This window comes from Papilio polytes, unplaced genomic scaffold (genome assembly GCF_000836215.1).
Source record: "Papilio polytes unplaced genomic scaffold, Ppol_1.0 DF824269.1, whole genome shotgun sequence".
NCBI classification, from domain to species: domain Eukaryota; kingdom Metazoa; phylum Arthropoda; class Insecta; order Lepidoptera; family Papilionidae; genus Papilio; species Papilio polytes.
In genome coordinates, this window is record NW_013524935.1 from 3,231,175 (window position 1) to 3,253,575 (window position 22,401).

A 22,401-nucleotide genomic window follows, 5' to 3' on the forward strand; every position below is an offset into this window, starting at 1 on the left:
TTGACTCAATGTCGAAGCTCTTTGGGGAATGACAAGGAAGATGTGTTTCCTTATTGTTGGACGTCCTTCATTAACGTTACTGTTTACGCTGGATGTAATGAAACGAAGTAAATGTTTATTTTTTTTAATTTCATTCAACATTGAAATAACAGAATTAAAAATATAGCATTACAGCCAGTGATATCACAATGCATTTAGACATATTTTTTTTAAATAAAGAATAAAAGCTAGCCTATAAGCATATTTAATTAGTATAGGATATATGAAATTATGAATAATAGCATCAATTTAAAGTTTTTTTTTTTTCTTAAATATTTACTAAAATAAACAATGCGTAGCTTCTTTGAATTTAAGTATTTCTTTGGCATTATTATATTTTTAATAAAAGTTTATATTACAATAAACTGTCTATATTAATATCAATAAAGCATATTCATTTTTTTTTAATTTACGAAGACTTTCAAGTCATACTCGTATAGTAGGATTCAATGGAAATAAGAAATATTTGCACATTTTATACTAATGCTATCGATTAAAGTCTATGAATTTATTTTGGAACATTTTAGCGTTTACAAAACGGACGTTAGTTATGAATGTCAAGGGGTACACCGGTAGAGGTAAACCTAGAAAGAGATGGATGTATTGCGTGAAAGGAGACATGATCAAGGGAGTGATGGCTGAGATGACGGATGATAGAGTGCTTTGGAGGACGAAAACCCGGTGCGCCGACCCTACGGGAGTAGGATAAGGCAGGAGAGATGATGATTTTAGCGTTTACATTAAACATACAAACATATCTATTTCTATTAACTCTGTGATTTTACTGTAAAATAAATAGGTTTGTTAATATTTCTCATTTCTATTGAATACAACTATACGATAGTTTCAACTGCCACAATACAACAATAACGTTATCTCTTTTTTTCCCAAGAGAGTGATAGAGATGACTATATGTTTAGTTGTTTCGGCTGCAAAAACCCACTGTGTTTTATTGTTCACACTTGGCTAGTATGAGACAGTAATGCAAGCCATGTATTGATTGTATGGACTCACTGGCGCCAGTTAGTGTCGACATTATGCCAGTTGAATTCTATTCCAGTTACTGTCCAACTGTACTGGCCAAATGTGAACCATTGTATCGCAATAAGTTATCGTAGAAAACTTCTCATTTGCTTATTCTGATGTTGTAGTGACGACTGAGCTTTATCAGCTTGCATTATCAAGTTATCTAACTTAGAATTCTGTGAGTCCACTTGTTTATCGATCCTTAATATCGGTGTTTTCTCAATTTTCTTCATCGTTTTCAAATCGTCTATCGCTGAATTAATATCGGCGCCATGTTCTTTTATTTTTGGTACTCTTGAAAATTCGCTATCTTCAGGACCGAGACCAGTGTTTATTCCGTCCGTATCTTTAGGGATATTATTTGAATAATTTACTTGACCGATGTAACTCGGTTCACTCGAATAAGATAGATTATCTTTTGAAGTTAGTTTGACGCGAAAAAAATTCGTTAAACTACCGCAAACACCCTGAAAAATACAAGAAATTATATAATAAATTTAAATGTTAAATTGTACTTTTCTATAATATAAATTATAATACCTTTAGACGATTTAATTTCGTTTGTGTAGAGGAGAGAATCGTATTCAACTCGGTTAAGCCACTATTCGCGTGTTTCAGGTCGTCATCTAACATTGCCGTATTCTGCAATAACAAATACAAGTAGGTTAGCCTAAAAATAGTATATTCATCCATTGACTTAAATATTAAGGTCCTAAAACAAATAGTTTCTGATTTCTATAAATTGCCATAAAAATTAGTTCTATTTTGAAACTAGTACTGCCATCTAGTGGCACTTGTTAACAAGCTTTCAACAAATTAAGTCATTTTCTTAAAATTGGAATTGAAAATTGGTATTGGTTTAACTTAAAATTATTAAAAGCTGCAAAAATAATTAAAACAAATGAAAAAAGAACTGTAAAACAACAAACACATTTAATTCTACGCATTGCGCATATTTTGCTAAGTAAGGATTTACCACATTTGTTTTTACTCTAATCAAAAGTAATGAAAATTGTTTACCTCAGCTGTTCTTATATCCACTTCCTCGAATTCAACAACATCCATGTATTTGTGTTTTTCCAAAAATTCTTCTCTATCAGGCAAAGGCTGCCCGAACAATTCAGCCCTGGTGCACGCATCTTCGTAAGCTTTAAGCGACATTTTTATGTTTTGTTACACTTGTTTTAAAAGTAGCAGCTATTTGACGTTACATTTAGGTAATCATTTATAATCCATGACTTACAATAGCAAATTGTTAAAGTAAGCATGAAACACAAATAGCTAGAAAAAGAGGGAGTTACCAGTAGTGTCAAAAATTAGTATTGATTTTCTCTCGCTACAGATAAAACTGCTTGCAAATCGCGTACTTGACACCCATACACATAGTTATTTTTAAATACATTATGAAATGTACTGAATTGCGATATTTCCCTTAATATTCGAAGATATACATATTAAAAATAGTAATACACTTTTGGTACACGATTTGAATAAGGCGCCATTATGATTGTTGCTATACTCAAAAATTAACGTAGCAATAAAAATAAATAATATTTCTGAAATTCAATTAGTTAGATTAATGCTTAATGTTCAGATTTAGCTACAAAAAATAATAACAATTTTGGTTTATTTACAAGTAATTGTTTTTTTTAGAATTACACAGCTGTCTAACAGCTGAGGGAGTTCAATGCCCGACCCGCACCATGTCGCTTGAATAAAACTGAAAGTCATCTGTTCTGCCGTCATCTGTCATTAAAAAAACACGATTGAGTGAGAAAGTAGTTCAAATTCAAACAATTTTATAATTTCCCTCCCTTTCATTTCAACGGATTAAATTTCATTTGTTTAATGACACGTGGATTACGATAAGATTACAGTGTTAATTATTCAATTTTGTATGTATTAAATGCTCTATAATACCATTTTATCAAGTTTATTTAAATACAAACCACCGATAAGGATTGCCGCTGCAATGTCCACGGGTAAGGAATTTCAATGCTTTTATTTAATTTTACTTTAACATTTCAATCAAAAGTAGGTCGCATTGTGAGCACAAAGATTTATAAAGAAATTATTTCACTGTCACTTTGAAAGAAACTTATCACAAATTGTCAGATTAAGTAAAAAAAATGAATTCATATGGTTGTATGTTATTAAATGAATAAGATAATTAATAAATTAATCAAAATCTCAATTTGTAATTCACTTGGTTTTAAAAATAAACAATACTTCATGGGCATTGAGTTTCTTCACTCAAGTGAGTTGATTTCGCATAACTTATCAGTATAGAGTAAAAATAAAACAATAAAACTGGGCAACTTTAAGCTTGAACATGGAGTACAGAGTGTGGGTGGTTGGTATTTATTTTATATTGTAAAGAATGAGTTTGTTAAATATGAATACTACTTATATTTTAAATACAATATAATCTGTGACATGTTGAAGTAGATCATTGAAGCAGCTCTTAGCTACTCAATTTGCACCTGCATAGAGTTACGATGTTATTTTTGAGATATGAATCACTAGTTATGACCCATGAGCTGTTAATTTAGTGGTCGAGCCACAATTCAACAATTTATGTAGGTGGTCCAAACTTTCAAACTGATTTACACATGTCTAACATGAAAGGCAAAGTAGATTTAGTAGAGAAAGAAATATAGAAAATAGACCCATCTGCTTTTTGTCAATGTCTATGGGCAGCTATCACTATTTTATAGAAATTAGTGACGATTTGCTTTGCAATCTTCTATAAGAAAACTACCCGAGATGTTAACTAGTCTTTATTTTCTAGAACCTCTTAATTTGGCGACATTAAGTAAATTGAAAGAGAAGTACTATGAAGATCCAAAGAATGAACTGGCACAGAATGCTTGCACTCGGTTCGATCCATTTGAAGTTGCCATCAGACGGAGACAAGCTGACAGCACCTTGCATGTCTATAATATTAAGGTAAACTTTTACAATTATGTTCCTAATAAACATTACCATAGTATTTTCAGTAGATCGAATTAGATAAAAACTGACAAAATGGCCTCCTGTCAGGTCTATTTTAGGTTTACACACAATATATCTTTCTAATCTCATCATTATAATTCCAAAAGTTTGGTTTTTTTTTTTCATTGGACAAAAACATAAATTTAAAAGTACAATAAAGATATGTTATAAGTGGTACTAATGGTAAACTTGGATGGATGTTTGTTAGAATTCATAGCCTAAATGCTGAACTAATCTTAATGAAATTTGACATACTCTGGAAGAACACATAGGCTAAGTTCTAAGTTTTTTATTCCATGCTGATGGAATCGCAGGCTAAACCTAGTACCTAGTAATATACATTAAATTTGTTATGTAGTTGGAGTCTGAGGGTAAGCCGGTGACCAACCAAGAGAACACAGGCCGGTGCTGGCTCTTTGCTGCACTCAATGTAATGCGTTTGCCCTTCATGAAGAAATATGCACTCGATGAGTTTGAGTTCTCTCAAGGGTTTGTATTTATTGCTTTAAAATAATAAAGAATCTACATTTTTATCATGAATACTATCAAAGTTTCTATGGTTTATGACTTTTTTAAATTCACATTTAAAATTCTTAATTCAAACTATTTTTCTAAACTGAAAATGAATGAAATTAAAATTAAAGAATTACTTTTAATCAATTAAGAAAAACATAAAACAGAACTAAAGGAAATAATTATATTATGTAATATTTACCTTTGTTATATCAGTTTTTGTTTACATTTATTCAAGCGATTGTACTGATTAAATTATCTTATCTATTATCACACCTCAATAGAAGCATTTCTCGATAACTTTAGATTGATAATAGTTGTTATGTGCGCCAGAGAATTAAAAACTTTCATACAATTTTTGTTATCAAAGAAAATGACCTCTAAATGCCCTCTATTAAAAAAAATACAAATACATTTATTTCTCTATCTATTCTGTTTAACCGCGATAATATAAAATTGCAGAAATATTGTAAACAAAAAAAAAACGCATATCTTTTAGTATAGTAAATAGCAAGGCATACAGTAAAGCACTTATAAGCGTTTCGTAGATTACTAAGGGCTTAGTGTAACTGAATTAGGTCCCAACCCCTCAATGATAGGTACAATTGTATAATTTTCATTTAATTCACAGCTATCTATTTTTCTGGGACAAAATAGAACGGTCTCACTACTGGTTGAATAACATTGTACAGACAGCCCGCCAAGGGGAGGAACTGGAGGGACGACTTGTCAACTTTTTATTAAAGGTTATTTTTTTTTAATTTATTGAAATATTATTTGGTTAAACATGTTCTGATTTTAAAATATACAAGGAATATCATTCTAATTTTATTTTAAATAACATAGTGATCATCTTTACCTAAAACTCCAAGTTTGGTACTTTTGGTACTTAAAATAATAATACTTATATTTTAAAAGGGTGTAATTTTATTTTTTTACTCGCTGTTGCTCGCGACTTCTGCCTGAAATAAATAGCTTATGTTACTTATTGATAACGTAGTTTTTTAATGAGGGAAAGACTTTTTGAAATCGGACCAGTAGTTTGAGTTATTTTAACATATACAAAATTCAAAAAACAAATTTTCCTCTTTATAATATTAGTTTTTTTTTTATAAATGAATTTGCTATTAGAATACATTATAATACGGAAATAATTGTCACTAGAACATTCTTAATTCTGCGTCAAAATCGCAAGATGCTAGTGTAAAATATATTGTTTAACAGAATGAAGTTTTAAAAAAGTTAGAATTATTATTAAAAGATGCGTAATTGCAATGTTTTTATTTTCCAACTACCAGGATCCCATCAATGATGGTGGACAGTGGGACATGATCGTGAACCTGGTCAACAAGTATGGCCTTATGCCCAAGAAGTGCTTCCCCGAGTCATTCAGTTCTCGTCGCAGCCTGCATATGAATGCTATCATCAAAACTAAGGTAAAATCATACAAAATATAGAACTGTATGGAAATATTCATGCTGTTATTGCATTGCATGCATTTTATACTAAAATTAAGAAGGTAGCATTACTACAAGATGATTCGTAGTATATTTTGCATAGGTACACTTGAACATAGGATATGCACACTTTTTATAGTATAAGGTAATAAACAAGCAATCGGACTTCCCAATTCGCTAAAATAGCGAAATGTTCGCCGAGCTTCGACATTTACATTCTGCGTTTGCCTAACTTTAATCAACAGAGGGGATCGCACAGAATAAGGGTATTTCCCTTAAATCAACTACTAATTTATTATTATTATTAACTATATGTACGAAAGAGGTGGAATTAAATTTAAATCACACTAATATTATAAATGCGAAGTTATGGATGGATGTTTGTTAGAGTTTGTAGCCTAAACTGCTGAACGAATTTCGATGTAATAAGGTATGGATATAGACATTAGTCTGCAGGAACACATAGGTTACTAATTTGTGTTTTTATTTCCACGCGAACGTAGTCACGGGCGAAAGCTAGTTAGGAGATAAATAGTACAAAGTGCAAAAGGTTTCCCGTTGGCCCTTCCATCAGTCGACCGATTGTGATTATATCCCAATGGAAACTGCTTACTAAATATATGTTTGTTTCCAGTTGCGTGAATTCGCGAAGGAGTTACGAGACCAGGTGTGTGCGCAGGCGACGGACGCAGACATACAGAAGACCATCGACAAGCAGATGGCCGTCATATATCATATCGTTGCTACCTGCCTTGGTAACTATAATATAAAACTTACTAATGGTTAATATGGATGGATGTTTGGATCTGGATGAAATATTATTAATATTAATGCATGTAAAAGAAACCCTGGAAGAACACACAGGGTAATTTTTTTATTTCACTCCACCTGAGTCGCAGACGGAAACTAATTACTAACATAAATGTGTAAGTTTATATGGATGGATGTTTGCTTTTTACGAATTTGTAGCCTAAACGGTTGAAGATAGCCTGTAAGAACACAGGCTACTTTTTTGTTAGTATAGAAATATCACAGCAATCATCAATTTTATTTATTCCCTTGTTCAAAACTTCTAACAAAATCTACTCTCAGGTACTCCTCCGGAACAATTCACATTGGAATTCTACAACAAGGAGAAAGTGTACAATAACTTTGGTCCTCTCAGCCCGCAGGAGTTCTATAACAAACATGTTCGACCACTTTTCAATGTTGATGACAAGGTATGTTGCTATATCTACAATATCAGCTAAATATACTAGAATTCTAGCCTAACTTCGACACAGATTAGTTAATAAATACGCTATTATAAGTTTAAGTGAGACCTTGTACTATTATATCCTTTTGTACAGTTTTTATATGTTCCGGTCAAGTATTAATACTATCATAAAATAATGCCCAAGTTTGTTCACTGTAAAATTTAAAAATACTAATCGAATTTTCAAATCCTTATACTGTTTGACGGTCAAATTATTTTAGAAAGTTATAGGCTATTATAAAAAACAAACAGGTTGTAATTTCTGTGGAAATCTAATAAATTTTACATCAAAACTTAGGTTAAGAATCACGCCATCTATCGGTGAAAGCTTAACAAATATATTTCTTAGGTTTGTCTGGTGAGTGACCCGAGACAATCTAATCCCTTCGGCAACTTGTACACGCTGCATTGCCTTGGCAATATGGTGGGCGGCCGGCAGACTGCGTACAACAACCAGCCTATTGAGACACTCATGAAGTATGTATTTCCTATAGAACATGAGGTCAACTAATATGGTCTTGTTAACAACCAGCTTGGCAGCTTGACCCTCCTGCAGTACGTGAAATATATGGTACAGGAGTTCAACAAACATGGACATATCACACAATCAGCTTGTCGCGACCCTCATAAAGTATGTAGATTATATGGTACAGGAGATCAACTAAAGTGGTCTTGATATGACACAACCAGCGATATCTAAGAGTATAGAATAGAACGGCCACCGTTTCTTGTTATCAGCAATAAAAGGTTACATGCAAAAATACTAGGTTATAAAGAAAAACTATTATTTATTTGTTTGTTATATAGGGTTGTCAAAGACAGTATCCAAGGCGGCGAGGCGGTGTGGTTTGGGTGCGAGGTTTCCAAGAGATTTGAACGTAAGAACGGACTTGAAGACTTGGATGCGTGAGTTCACAGTACTTGTTATTTGTTCACCCAATTATTATAGAATAATAGTTATCACCATATTGTCCAATGTCAAATCTGCTAATTACTACAAAAGTTAATAATTCAACTAAATCTTTATCCGACTTGAAGGACCAACACCATTTTATATTCATACATTGTTATTAGCAGTGCTTTAAATCTATTTTACAATTATTTTTAAAGCAAATGATTCTCCTTTTATGATATGGTATATTTTTCTAGGCAAGATTTCAAGCTAGTGTTCAACACAGAAGTGCAAGTTGGTCTAAACAAGGCTGACCGGTTGATGTATGGCGATTCATGTATGACACATGCTATGGTGTTCACCGCTGTAGGAACTGATGTATGTATCATTTACATATTATGAACTGTATCACAAATCAATGATTAAATTTCTTGCGCCCCCGACTCCGTCTGGGTGGAATTAAAAAACAAAATTGAGTAGCCTATGTCTTTTTCCAAACTATCCTCTACATCTATACAAAATTTTATAGAAATCCGTTCAACCGTTTAGGCTCCAAATTCTAACAAACATCCATCCATTTATTTAAACTTTCGCATTTATAATATTAGTGTAAACTAATTGAAAATAACGCCATCTAGTTGTTAGGTCGAATTTTAATGATGCATGTTTAAATTTCTAGGAACAAGGAAATCCATTGAAATTCCGAGTGGAGAATTCTTATGGAGACAAAGAGTATGACAAAGGTTACTTGCTTCTTACCACGCCTTGGTTCAAGGAGTTTGTTTTTGAGGTTAGTTCAATTCTATTCTTGTATACTGAAACTGAAATTAATTGTTAAAAAAAAACATCAATACAAAACTGTATACATAGAAATTTTTGCCTTATTTAATTTTTTTTTTATTTTTAAGTACTAAAACAGCGATGCTATTCCTAGATAAACTAAAAAAGTGTATCAATAAAAGGCTATTTTAATATTATTAAGGCTAGTTTTAACTAAATAATCAAACTGTACAGTTAAAAAATACATGTGTAAGCAAAATTTCTTGTTGTTTTAAATAAAGATAAATGTATTGAGAAATAGCACAAATTAACAAATAACTTTTAAAAATACAGAATACATCAAAAATAGTTAAAAAGTTAACACATATATACGATTTAACTAAACATTTCATAGTTTAAATGGTTGCGTAATAGCTTTATTACTTATTTTTGTCATATATCTTTATATTGGAAGCTGAATTCAAATATTTATTGTCATTGATGATTTTTTCAGGTTGTTGTAGATAAAAAATTCGTACCAGATTCAGTATTGGAGGTGTTCAAGCAAGAGGCGAAGGTGTTGCCAGCCTGGGACCCCATGGGCACGCTCGCCTGTCCCGTGTGTTGCAAGGATTAAGTAAATTGTTGGGAAAATATATTCAGAAGCTACCAATCAATATTTTTTAGGGAATCTCAAAATTTATAATATTTTTTGTTGTATGCAATGTACTTTTTTAGGATTTTTTAATTTACACTACGAATTTATTTATAAACATTTGTTGAGACAAAAATGTTTCTTAAATTTTGTAAAATCCTTTAGATTAGTTCTTTTAATTTTCCATATCTATTTGATTACATCTTAAAATTTAACTTTGAAATTGCTTACTAAATTTATTATTTACTTTTTTCTTGTAGAAGACAAGGATGCAATCATTTGATACAAATGTCTGTGGATTCACAGATTTAATGAGAAAATATGCAATTGATGGAAATTAGTGTTGTTTATACTGAATTTGGAGGCTTCTGAAGTAAAATGTTCAACACTTGTTATAAGGGAAGTTTTAGAAAAATGTTTATAATCATACATGCATCTGCCATACATAAATACATTTGCCGATGGAAAAAAAGCATTATACAGTCAATCAAATACAATTCAGTTTTAACTGAACAGTCAAACTGATAAAACTGTAAAATATAGGGAAAATTTCAACTATCAATTGAACTGTACAGTTAAAATTTTACTTATTGTACAGTTTTAACTGTTAACTTAAAACTGACAGAACTAAGAGTATGTAAATGGCTTAAAGTACATATAAACTGGTGCTAATTTAATTGTGTTCATAAATAGTTACCAATATGTTTTGTGAGCAATAATTTTCAATACATGTGTTAGATGTAACTGAATTTCCACTGTAGAAATAACTGTATAAAATGTCTGTTTATTTACAATAGTTTGTATAGTTCAGCAGTGGAAATGTACTTTAATGAAATATAAAACATTCATTGTTTATATTGTTTTATTTCAAACTAGCTGTTCCCGTGCGACTTCATCCGCATGAAATTATGAAAATTTAATTTTATTGTTTACATTTGTCAAATCATCAATTACAAATGTCAAAATGACATGACATGATGACAACCTTGCTTCCTTGATTTTGGCAGCAACTTATGGTCACTTTCCCACATTAGGGTTTTTATCCAAAATATTTACCCCCTAAGTTTAATGGCGTTAAAATATGTAGCCTAAAGCGTGACGTAAGTGTAGGGCTGTTTATTAACAATGAATTATTCATAAACATGCTGTACTGGCTGACAACTTAGGCAATAAAAAAGTGTGTATGCTTTATTATAATTTCATATATTCATATTTTTTCCAGTAATATAGCCTTTATTTCTCAGAAATAATGTAATTTTGAAACGGCTTGAAAGTTTTAAAATTGGACCAGTAGTTTTTGACTTTCTTTGATACATACAAAAATACAAATCTGTTCTCTTTGTAACATATAAACTTTGTATAGATAAACTTATGTCAGAAAATTTGATAACTTCACCGAGTTACAAATAAGTCTTAAAATCAATATAGTAAAAATTTATTGCACATACACTTAAATTTAACTACACAGTATAAAACAAAATTCATTTTACACACACCATTTGGGTTATTTCAAATTTTTCATCACCTCTGCCAACCATATTTACAACTGGTTTATTGATTTCATCTTTCACTATCACTGTTGGTTTTAACTTTCGTAAATATTTCAATTTCGCCCAAACACCTTGGCACATACGGTTTAGTCTTCTATCATGAGTCTGTCTTGCAAATGTGGCTATATCTCTGACTATATATCTTGCAAGCTTCAGCTTTCCTCTCTGAGCATATGCGATTGAGGAATACAACTTACTCCGTGCTGCAAGCCCATCATCACCCAACATTCTCGAAAGTTTGTACTGTCTCAAGGATATTCTTCCCGCTTCTTCCGCCTGAAAGAATATTGGAAGACTTCAGTTTGTCTCTAGTATAGTGATATAAACTTTTTTTTACATAAAACATAATTATACACAAACTGAATTACTGATGAAGCAAATATTTTATTTTGTAATTGTTACTTTAGCATTTTCAGTAAATTTTAAACTTACACAATGTTCAAAATAATCGCCTAATGCTGAATATGCACCTCCAAGTGTTGAAAGCCAGGAGAAGGCATTTTCTATTTCAACTCTAGTCCATATCAGATAATTCAATCTATCATTCCTGAAAAGTATTCAAACTATAAATATTGCTTTTATTATATTTATTAATAGTTTAAAAGTTGAAAATACATAACACTAACTTCTACAAATATAAACTTGGTTAGGTGTTCCTGGAGTTTAGAGTAAGAAACATTCGTCCATTTATGGACGCATTCACACTTAACGTTTATTTTCTACACTATGTATGTGTACTTACCATTCATAATCAATAATTTCTTGGTCTGGTGGTTCCAAAATAAGTTTTAAAAATATTGGTTCATTCTGCTTATATTTACATTTTTGGTAAATATTCTTTACTACATTACATCTGTATTTATCAAAGATAACACATTCTTTTAGGAAAGCTTTTAAGAATAAACTATTTATTGTATATTTCAACTTTTTTGTTCTTGATAATGTTAGTGTTTCTATATGATCATAACATTCGCCGACATTTAGACCAATTGCTTTGTAATAATGCTCATCTGGTAGCATAAAAACATCTTTCGTTATGTAGCAAATTGTGTACGGTTGTCTAAAAAGCAATAACTTTATAAATACTCTCATTTTTTAATAGGTTACAATAACTTTTTATGGCCAAAAATAAATGAAATTAACTTGATAATTGTAACAACGTGACATTGACATGACAATTTTCTTTTTTGACAAATCGGTTAAACGTCAAGCTGACAGTTGATGAGTTTATAAAGTTTTTAAATACATAAATAAAAAAACTCATTTAATATTATACTAATTCATTAAAAATAACTAATTGATAGCGGGTATTTAATAAAGGCGTAACATCTTTATCCTTATTAGATCTACAGAAGGCCAGCTATGAAAAATTGCATTTGCATTTCCCTCGGCCTCTGCCTGCTTCGTCCGCCATTTTGATTCGTGGTCGCTTGTCAGCGGTGAGCGGTGGTGACGAATTTTTTCAATAAATTCTTTACTGCCGATATTCGGATATTGAAATTTTCATTTATGAAGTGATCAGAAAGCAGTCTAAATGATGGCGAGATACGGTCAAAGACCGGAAAATGCCCTCAAGCGGGCCAATGGTTTGTACATATTTCTTGCAATCATACCACGTTGCATGTTCAGCTTTGATTTATTGTCACTTTCTTAAATGTTGGATATCTACGCCGTAATTCTGTAGCATCACTATTATTTTTTATTTAAAAATCATAATTTTTGAGTGTTACATCACAAATAATACGTAAGTTTTACGACATAACCAAACAACATGTTGGGTTTCTCCTATAGAGTTTATGGAACTGGACAAGCCAGCCCGGGCTTTGGACACACTTCAGGAAGTGTTCCGAAACAAAAAATGGGCATACAACTGGTCCGAGTCTGTGCTGGAGCCGATTATGTTCAAATATTTGGAACTTTGCGTGGACCTGAGGAAGTCTCATATCGCTAAGGAGGGCTTGTTCCAGTACAGGAATATGTTCCAATCTGTCAACGTGGGGTCGCTTGAACAAGTTATAAGGTTTGTATTATTCTGATCAGAGATCAATTATTGATCTCCATGGTGTGAAGAAATAAACTTCTTCAAGTTATAAATTATAACATAGATATAACATTTTTCTAAGAGAAAAGACCTACAAACTATTTAATTGTTTATATGATTTAATTTTTATACTTCTTCACATAATTTTTATTTTCATTAATATCAAAGAAATTTCAACAAAATGACAACATGTAATAAAAAAAACATATGTTCTGGTTGTCTAATTTTTGTACCGAAAAAAAAACTATATATTAAAAAAGGTGAATTAAGTTTATTAAATTAATGTGTATCAATTTTAGAGGGTATTTACGCATGGCCGAGGAGCGCACAGAGGCAGCCAGGGCTCAATCCACACAGGCTGTGATTGACACCGATGACCTTGATAACTTGGCAACCCCGGAGAGTATCTTGTTGAGTGCAGTTTCCGGAGAAGATGCACAAGATCGCTCTGATAGAACTATACTGACACCATGGGTAAGGAAACAGAAGAATCACTTATTTGCTTTGAGGTGTAACCAAGGTGTTTATCAAAATTAACTTTTTAACTGAGTAAAAGCTTTAATTACTGTGTTTCAGGTGAAATTCCTGTGGGAATCCTACTGCCAATGTTTAGAGTTGCTCCGTACCAATGCACATGTGGAAACTCTGTACCATGACATCGCTCGAATGGCGTTCCAGTTCTGTCTCAAATACTCTAGGAAGACTGAGTTCAGGAAACTCTGTGATAAGCTGAGGAAGCATCTTGAGGATATTTGTAAACCAACAGTAAGTAAAAAAAACTCGATAGACTTATCACCCACTGCGGAGCATTGCATCCCTGAAGATTAGATAGCCTACTCTCAGTAGTTCAGATACATAATGTGGAAGGACTATCTACTGTGCCAACTGAATTATAAATTTCTTTTTAAAACTAATAAACTAAGTAAAACACAATGTAAGTTGGGATGCAGTCAAGATTTAATTCACCTTTGCCCTGATATACTTGTACAAGTTTAAAGTTAGTCTGTATTTACACCACATTATGGATTTGTCAAGACATTTTTTTAGTTTAAAGTTTAATTTATCAAAAGTTATGTAACTTATCTAATCTAAGATTAATTTTTAAGTATATCCCATCAAGTTTACTATAGTTTAATTTAAAATTACAGTTTGATACAGTATTTTATTTCTACTTTCATGGAAGGTACAAACTGGTAACGTAAGCATCAGCAAGCCGGAGACACAGCAGCTCAACTTGGAGACCAGGCTGTTCCAACTCGACAGCGCTATACAGATGGAATTGTGGCAGGTCAGATTTCATCCACATAATACTCTTAATTACTTACATGGGTAGTGTTTACACTCAAAAATCCTTTCATATGTGTGTTTAATATATTTTTTGTGTATGTTTTGCTATTTTAGAGTTGCTAAGAACTTAATTAATTTATTTTGTCAATATTAAAATTGTGATTAAAGAAAGTTTTCACAAGTGTTTTATCATTTTCGTTTTGTGAATTCAATAGTTATCAAATAATTCAAAACAATTAATTAATAATAGATCAATCAATATTGTTATTGAATATTCATTACATGAAAATGCAGTTGAAATTTAAATTTAATTACGTTTTTTTTTTAATTTCACAATATATACAGGAAGCATACAAGGCAATAGAAGACATCCACAACTTAATGAACATGTCAAAGAAGACACCAGTGGCGAAGACCATGGCCAACTACTACGGCAAACTGGCGCTGGTCTTCTGGAAGGCTGGCCACTGTCTGTTCCATGCTGCAGCACTCCTCAAGCTGTTCCAACTCTCCCGTGAAATGAAGAAGAATATCACCCAAGAGGAATTGCAGAAGTAAGATTTTATATATAGACACTGCCACAGATACTAAATTATTTTTGGTAAATATGTTTGAAAGAAATGAGTATAAAAAAACTCCACTGTTTATTGTAAAATTAAAATAATGTAAAAAAAATCATATTGTATACCTGTATGTAAAAGGTAATAAGTGTTTGGTATAAAAATTTAACATAGTTTCGTTGTATTGATTGTTGGTTTTTACTTTTTTTTTAATTTAATAACATGTTTAGTATGCCTCCGAAATAAATCCCATATGTAACCCTAAATGGTAACATAATGGTAGGCCTCGGAGGGATAGCATACCTGTAGTCTTGACGCGACAAGCAATGTTTATTTGTTGTTTGTGTTATTTAAAGTCTGCACAGATTATTAAATATCAATTTATTCATATGATTTATGTTTAAAAATATAACTGTTAAAAAAATTACTAAACCTAGTTAACTTTTTATCCATCCATATAGATAAAAGAGTTATATTTTTGCATATAACAAGTAATTACACGAAGTATTGTATTTCAATACATTATTTGTCATAATAATGCTTCATTGATCCCTTCTAAAATTGGGTATTTGATTTCTTTTTAAAATTAAACTATAACAATTATAATTTTTTCCATATAGAATGGCTTGCCGTGTCCTAGTAGCAGTTCTATCAGTACCTCTACCATCACTTCATCCAGAGTTTGACCGTTTTGTGGAAACTGACAAGAGTCCTGTGGAAAAGGCTCAGAGGTTAGCTGTCCTTTTGGGGTTGGCACAACCACCGACCAGAGCCAGCTTGTTGAAGGGTAAGTGATGTTGTATAACATAGGACCTTACTATTAAATTGTTTCAAATACACTATAGCTTGAATGTATGTTAACACTTTATACTATGAGTAGCCTTTGTCATTGGTTTTAAAAACAATGGATTTAAATTGAGGTATTGTTAAGAATAGGCTTGTAAAAAAAAACATACAGACGAATTGAGTACCTCCTTCTTTTGGGAAGTCGGTCAAAAAGTGAAGTGGTGATAACCAAGTTGATATCCATAATTTCAGAAGTGGTCAGATTTAAACAGTGTCTAACAATGTTCTTGGAAATAATTTACATAGGCTTTTTGTTTATGTTCAGTTGTAGAAAGCTACAATAAGAAATATACTCAATGTTACTAAAAAAAAGGATTACTTCTCAAAGTTTTCATAATAGTTATAACTCTACTTCATATGGATTATTGTGGATTATCTGGAAGTTAGTGCCTCTGAAATAAATCCCATTTATGGCTTCAATAGCCAATAAGTGGTAGGCCTCAGAGGTAGAGCAATATGTGAGTTAGACGCGACTGGTAGTTAATTACTTGACTATTAGTGTTATTTACACTTACACAGTTACTTTAAAAAAATGTATGAAAGAAACATATTTATTAACATAAATAATTATGTGATCATTGTTTTGAATATATGATATGCTACTAAATAGTGTGATGCCAAAATTACAGTATATTATGTCAACTTGCATTGTATTAACTTTGAAATCTGCGATACTAACTTTCAAGTTAGTAAAAATAGCTATCTGATCTTTTTTGTCCTCTATCTATATCTTGTTGTTTTATTTCTTTGAATAATAACAATAATCAGTCAATATTGATATTTAAAAGGCATGTAAATTAGAGAACTTTAAAGCAAATACAACAACAAATGTGAAGAGTATAAATAATTTCAGACGTAATCCGTCTGAATGTTGTGAATCTGGCGTCGCCGCAGCTGCAGCAGCTCTACAACTGGCTGGAGGTGGAGTTCGACCCGCTCACCATCTGCGCCAACGTGCAGACCGTCGTCAAGCATCTGCAAGAGGAGCCTAGTGAGTGTGAGAAACTTTTTATATCTTTATATTAGTTAAGTTAGTAAAATACATCAGAATAAAAAAAAATCTTCTTGATCAAAACATTTTTACAAAAGTAAGTGGGGCTCTGTCTTCTGAACTAATTATAACAACTGTGTTTTTGAAGACACGGTCTACTTTTATTTATTGTTATATGGAGTTAAGAGTAAGTAAAGTAATAAATCTCTCAACAAGTCTCAAAAGCTCTAGCACGAAACATTTGAAACAAAGTATAATAAGCTATTCAGTATACAGTCTGTTGAGTGTGTGTGAAGACCTAATTATTGTCCTCTTTCCTTTCCCACCCTTTTCTGAAGGGAAGTATCCCATCCTTTGCTTGTAAGATATGCTATGTGCCACCTCAGTCAAATCTACATCAGTATTTTTGATGTAGGCACATGGGGCAGGGAAATATTATCTTTATCAGCGTCCTCCATTGATAAGTATGCAATACACACACAATATGTTTCTTGAAGCAGGTGTTAAAGAGATTTTTCTTTTAAGAAATTGTAAACTTTGAAGGTTTTTATGTTGTGGGTTCAATAGATTTTGAAAAAACTTATGTAGAGAGATTATTTTCCTGAAGTTGGTATTGATTGATAAACAATGCTAAATAAATTTTATAGTAATGTCCAGTGAGAAATAACTCCAATATTTGTTAAATGGTTAAGTTAGTGTAAAGATGCGTGGAGTACAAGAGCGGTGTTTTGCAGTGTCGTCGCTGGCGCAGTACACGAGCGCGTTGCGCGACGTGGCGCTGGTGCGGCTGGTGCGGCAGGTGGCGCAGTGCTACTCCTGCGTGCAGTTCGCGCGCCTGCTGCAGCTGGCGCACACCACCGACCTCTTCCACCTGGAGCGTCTGCTGGTCGACTGCGTCCGACACAATGATATGCAGATACGCATCGATCATGCTAAACAGTTAGTACTTTGTACCTCGTACTCTAACTTTTCATTAATATTATAAACTAGCTTTCTCCCGCGAATTTTTCTTTCCAGACTTTCCTCTACATCCATGGATGTAGATGATAGTCTGGAAGAACACATAAGCTACTTATTTTTGTTTTTTTAAATGCCATGCGGACGGAGTCGCAGGCGAAAGCTAGTTTATATTAGCCAAATGTTTTCGAGATCCGTTCAGCTGTTTAGTCTACAAACTCTAACAAACATTCATCCATCCGTCTAAACTTTTCCATTTATAATATTAGTAAGATGGGAACGTTCAGGGTGTTTAGTAGGCTTAACGGATCTCGATCAAGTCTCAGATGTAGTTCATTCTAGAAAAACGCAGACATACTATTTTTTTAATTTCGCGCGCACGTAATCGCGAAAGCTAGTATGTTATAACCCGATGTAAACAATGTTTTTTTTTTCAATGACATTTAATTAAATGTAAACGTATAAATATATGCGTAGAATTAAGAAGCATTGATTTCTGATTTACTATTTGTTGTACAGATGCGTGCACTTCGGTGTGGAGTCCGGCGGCGGCGAGTGGTGCTCGGCGGCGGACGAGGCGTGTGGCGGCGCTATACTGCAGGCAACGCCCGCTGAACAGGTATACAATGAAAACACATATTTATTTTAAAAAATACAGGTCTTGGTAAACCTCCTAATATATATTTTTTCAGCATGAACCATCAACTTTATTTCTCGCTATATTATTTGCATATCATTGTTACATCTTCCGTGGTCCACGATCTACCTGGACCACTGTTTAATACATAATTTCTTCTGTAGACCCTGATGGTCTTTTTGGACCACTTTGGCCAATATATTAACGGATCTATGTCCCCGAAGATCTGGTCCACTGTGTAATACATTGTTAGATCTTCCGTGAATCTGAAAGTCTATTTGGACTACTTACAATACTAATTCTATATATCGACGGGAGAAAGGCTAGTTATTTCAACCGCTTTTTTAGGCGATATTGACTTCTACATATTCAGAATCAGCGAATTTTTCTGCGTTTATTTGATCAGGTTTCATAAGGTCAGAGCACTTATGTGGCGTATGAAGCGCCAAAAAATCAGCAATTATTAATAGTCAGTGGATTGAATGAAGTATGCAGAATTAAAGTAATTTTAATCTAGAACCGGTCTGAAAATCTTTTAAATAATTTTTTTTTCAGTATTTGTTTTTGTTTTTTTCCAAAAACTTCAATTTTAAACGGCTCTCCTGAACATTTAACGTAATGGTTTAAAACAGTCTTTCAACTATCGTTATGTTATAGATGCGTGAACAACTAGTCCGTGCAGCCGAGGTGCTGTCCAAGGCGGTACACGAGCTGTTCCCGGAGCGGCGGCGAGCGGAGCGCGAGCGGGACCGCGCGCACATGGTGCAGCACTACCACGAGAACAAGCACGCCGAGCACCACAGGGTGCTGCAGAGACATAAGATTATAGAGGAGAGGAAGGAGTATATTGAACGGCTGAACACCGTCCGAGAGGAAGAGGAACTACGGTTAGTATATGCAAATTACAGTATTGAAGACTTCTAGAGGGAAATTTAAAATACTTCAAGTATAAATAGTATCTGTGGTGTGCATTGATAGGTTAATGAAAAAAAATCTTTCATGTAGTGTGTTTCTTTGTTTTTAATTGCAATATCTATACATGAAACATAATAGTGGCCAAATAAAGGCTAACGTGTTGATAATAAAACACGCTTTTTACAATAAATTTTTGATGTCCCATATGTAATGGTGAATCGCTAAACACTATCCCGCGAACAACGAACCTTTTAACATTTTGAATCATACTGCCATATGAAATTTGGGAGTAATGTAGAACATAGTTTAAAGGAACTAATTTCTAAAATATTATAGTTTATAAAAGGCATATTTGTAATGTAGTCGCGTGGAGGAGCAGCAGCGGCTGGGGGCGGCGGCGGAGGCGCGCCGGCTGGAGGCGGAGCGCGAAGAGCGCGAGAAGCGCCGCCACGCCTCCGAGATGGCCGCCATGCGCGAGCGGCATCTGCGCGAGCGCATCGCGCACATCTCGCAGACCATGCACGGCAAGAAGGTGCTGCAGAAACTAGATGAAGAGGTAAATACTAACTACTAGAAAATACCACAACCCCTACATATATTATACCAAAAGCATTTGATAGGTCGTTACTACATATTTGTTTTTATCGGGCTCGCACTTGCCCTAAGTTAAGGCCGTAGTCACTATCGATGGACTTCAAATATATCAAATATAATAATCACTGTAAAATCATATGAAAAAAATATCTTTGTTTCTATGTTAATAATTTATTTGTAATAAGTTTTTTTTTGTAAATGTGATTATAAAAGGGGTTAATAAGTTAAAAAGTAATCTAATTCAAATATATGTAACAGGATTTGAAGAAAATGGACGCGGATGCCATATCCAAGCGCGAGGCTGAGGAGCTGATGAAGGAGCGCAGAGAGCTGCAAGCGCGCCTCAAGTCGCAGGAGAAGAAGGTGAACCATTAAATAATGTTCTGATCTACAACCATAAGTACTTAAAATAAGCGAAATAGATATGTTAGTCATTTTTAAATTAGTATACATAATTAAATATATCAGTCGAAATTGGTCCTTCGAGTCGGATATAAACTTACTAAATTATTAAAAACTCAATAATACAGGTGGACTATTTCGAGCGAGCCAAACGCTTGGAGGAGATCCCGTTACTGCAGAAGAGCCTAGAAGAGAAGCAGGTGCAGGATAAGGCGTTCTGGGAACAGCAGGAGAAGGAGCGCATACAACAACTTATTGGTAAGTTATAGACGACATTTTGTATAAATGTTATGGCAGTGAAAACTCATATTTAAGATTACTAGAAACAGTTAATTGTTTAGATTAAGTGATAAATCTCTTAATAATTATAAAAAAAAAACAATTAAAAAAATACCTATTGGTAAACTCATGATTTTTTTTTATAATATAAAAATGTAATATTTACAACTTTTATCAATATCTGCTTATGTCAATATCATATTACTTTTAGAATCTAATTTTATTAAAGGAACGTTGATTTTGTGATAATATAATATTCAAAATTAGATAATTACTAAAAAGAGCCTACTCCTAATAATATTTTTATACAAATAAAAGTCACCTTAAGAAAATAAAGTGAAGAAATTCCCGGATATTAGAACAATCATTTTTCTATAAAATCGTTGATGGAAATTTCTAGAAAATAATACAGTTCGAAATAATATCTATTACAGAGGCGCGTGCTCGTGACGTGGCGACCGCCAGCCGGCTGTCGCGCATGTCTGCGCACCGCGAGCAGTTCACGTCGCGACTGCGCAGCGAGCGCGGCGCTGCGCACCTCAAGTGTTTAGCTGACTTCCAGCTGCGGCTCACTAATGAACGCGAGGCAAGACTGGCGCAGCGCAAAGCGCAGCGTATAGAGAAACGAAGACAGGAGGTATAGCTTACTTTTTTTATTTATATAAGTAAAACAACAGCGTATACATATAAAAACATAGTGGTAGTACAGCCAATGACAGGTTTTTATTTAAGCTTATAAAGTAAAATATGATTACTTACTTGTTCTGGTTATAGGGAATATGCACTTTTTTATTAAAAACGTTTCTACTTGTTATAAGATAACCAGAAAAAAATATTGACTCGAAAAAATTTAATTATTGGGCTAGAATAAAATAAAAATCTCTTTAATTTCTCCCCAATTTATTTACCCCCGACCGAGAAAAATTACGTAAAGTCTGCGCGAGACATATTTTTCAAGTAATATTTATTTTAATAATATTTTCATTTACATTAGAACGAATTAACAAATAAAGTAACCAATAAATTGAAACAAAACTCGATAAGCCTTTACATCTTAACATTCAATTTAAATTTGAGTTTATTTACAACTGAAGATAATGTGATTTACAAATAGAAATTAAATGTTTTCAGTGGTTGTCGGAGAAGCAGCTCGCAGAAGAGCGCGCGGCGGAGGAGGCGCGCCGGCTGAAGGAGGAAGAGGAGAAGAGGGAGAAGGAGGAGCGCGAGCGTCGCCACCAGGAGGAACTGATCGCGCTGCGCGAGAGGAAGGAGAAGTTAGTTAACTTCACTAAGGGAACCTTTAGTGGAATTTTCTCTATCATGCAGTGCAGCGATTTTATGACACTCTCATTTTGTTTTCTGTTTGAAATGCATTAAAATGTAGTTTAAAATATCATCGCCAGCTAATTATAACTTCTCACTAAATGTTTCGGAGCCTACTCTAGATAAGCGGTGGCTAGATTATAGTCAAATATAGTATAGTAAAATGTATTTAAATACTGAAGAAATTTTTTTTTGTATTGTCAAGTTACGGTCGTTTAAAGTCAGTCTTGTGTTAACTTATACTTAATCTTGTTATTTCTCCCTTATTTAAAACACTGTGTGCAATTTAACGTAATATATTTTTAAATGACTAATTGTTTTATCACATTCACATTAACGTCAGTTGGCTGTCAAACTATTAAGTTGTGTCTCAGAGTCCTTATATAAAGTTTGCTAAACAATAAAGTTATAGTGCATTAAACAAAGCTA

General features: G+C 33.1%; 4 protein-coding genes across 9 annotated transcripts in view; 2 read left to right on the top strand and 2 right to left on the bottom strand.

Moving 5' to 3' along the window:
- Nucleotides 1-707: 707 nt before the first annotated feature.
- LOC106107669 lies at nucleotides 708-2,537 on the bottom strand. Of its 2 annotated transcripts, XM_013288647.1 has the most exons (4): nucleotides 2,367-2,537; nucleotides 2,086-2,213; nucleotides 1,606-1,707; nucleotides 708-1,532 (listed from the first exon to the last, which is right to left on the bottom strand). In XM_013288647.1, exons 2-4 carry the CDS (start codon nucleotides 2,128-2,130, stop codon nucleotides 1,149-1,151), a joined length of 531 nt encoding a protein of 176 aa, XP_013144101.1. In that variant the 5' UTR covers nucleotides 2,131-2,213; nucleotides 2,367-2,537; the 3' UTR covers nucleotides 708-1,148. The 2 variants fall into 2 exon arrangements, with proteins under 2 accessions (XP_013144101.1, XP_013144092.1); XM_013288638.1 differs by lacking the exon at nucleotides 2,367-2,537 and having other exon boundaries at nucleotides 2,086-2,332.
- A 233-nt stretch (nucleotides 2,538-2,770) lies between these two features.
- On the top strand, nucleotides 2,771-9,683 carry LOC106107648 (bleomycin hydrolase). 2 transcript variants are annotated; one of them, XM_013288613.1, is made up of 12 exons: nucleotides 2,771-3,047; nucleotides 3,857-4,014; nucleotides 4,418-4,548; nucleotides 5,204-5,318; nucleotides 5,871-6,008; nucleotides 6,664-6,784; nucleotides 7,122-7,249; nucleotides 7,634-7,761; nucleotides 8,092-8,190; nucleotides 8,434-8,554; nucleotides 8,856-8,966; nucleotides 9,450-9,683. In XM_013288613.1, exons 1-12 carry the CDS (start codon nucleotides 2,972-2,974, stop codon nucleotides 9,570-9,572), a joined length of 1,449 nt encoding a protein of 482 aa, XP_013144067.1. In that variant the 5' UTR covers nucleotides 2,771-2,971; the 3' UTR covers nucleotides 9,573-9,683. The 2 variants fall into 2 exon arrangements, with proteins under 2 accessions (XP_013144067.1, XP_013144059.1); XM_013288605.1 differs by lacking the exon at nucleotides 2,771-3,047 and adding an exon at nucleotides 3,217-3,322.
- Nucleotides 9,684-11,009: 1,326 nt separating this feature from the next.
- LOC106107660 lies at nucleotides 11,010-12,303 on the bottom strand. Its single transcript, XM_013288626.1, has 3 exons — nucleotides 11,883-12,303; nucleotides 11,573-11,687; nucleotides 11,010-11,416 (listed from the first exon to the last, which is right to left on the bottom strand). The coding sequence occupies exons 1-3, from the start codon at nucleotides 12,230-12,232 to the stop codon at nucleotides 11,072-11,074; spliced, it is 810 nt and encodes a 269-aa protein (XP_013144080.1). The 5' UTR covers nucleotides 12,233-12,303; the 3' UTR covers nucleotides 11,010-11,071.
- A 230-nt stretch (nucleotides 12,304-12,533) lies between these two features.
- Nucleotides 12,534-22,401, top strand: part of LOC106107627 (eukaryotic translation initiation factor 3 subunit A) — a 20,883-nt gene continuing 11,015 nt past the window's right edge. Inside the window, exons 1-16 of one of the 4 annotated variants that reach the window (XM_013288568.1) lie at nucleotides 12,534-12,726; nucleotides 12,932-13,160; nucleotides 13,481-13,655; nucleotides 13,758-13,946; nucleotides 14,362-14,469; nucleotides 14,814-15,022; nucleotides 15,649-15,815; nucleotides 16,728-16,871; nucleotides 17,600-17,804; nucleotides 18,342-18,441; nucleotides 19,117-19,346; nucleotides 19,738-19,930; nucleotides 20,227-20,331; nucleotides 20,499-20,628; nucleotides 21,084-21,286; nucleotides 21,781-21,923. In XM_013288568.1, coding sequence (XP_013144022.1) covers nucleotides 12,675-12,726; nucleotides 12,932-13,160; nucleotides 13,481-13,655; nucleotides 13,758-13,946; nucleotides 14,362-14,469; nucleotides 14,814-15,022; nucleotides 15,649-15,815; nucleotides 16,728-16,871; nucleotides 17,600-17,804; nucleotides 18,342-18,441; nucleotides 19,117-19,346; nucleotides 19,738-19,930; nucleotides 20,227-20,331; nucleotides 20,499-20,628; nucleotides 21,084-21,286; nucleotides 21,781-21,923 — 2,582 coding nt within the window. In that variant the 5' untranslated portion in view covers nucleotides 12,534-12,674. The remainder of the gene's footprint in view (nucleotides 12,727-12,931; nucleotides 13,161-13,480; nucleotides 13,656-13,757; nucleotides 13,947-14,361; nucleotides 14,470-14,813; nucleotides 15,023-15,648; nucleotides 15,816-16,727; nucleotides 16,872-17,599; nucleotides 17,805-18,341; nucleotides 18,442-19,116; nucleotides 19,347-19,737; nucleotides 19,931-20,226; nucleotides 20,332-20,498; nucleotides 20,629-21,083; nucleotides 21,287-21,780; nucleotides 21,924-22,401) is intronic. The other 3 variants (XM_013288584.1, XM_013288577.1, XM_013288591.1) reach the window with 3 other exon arrangements.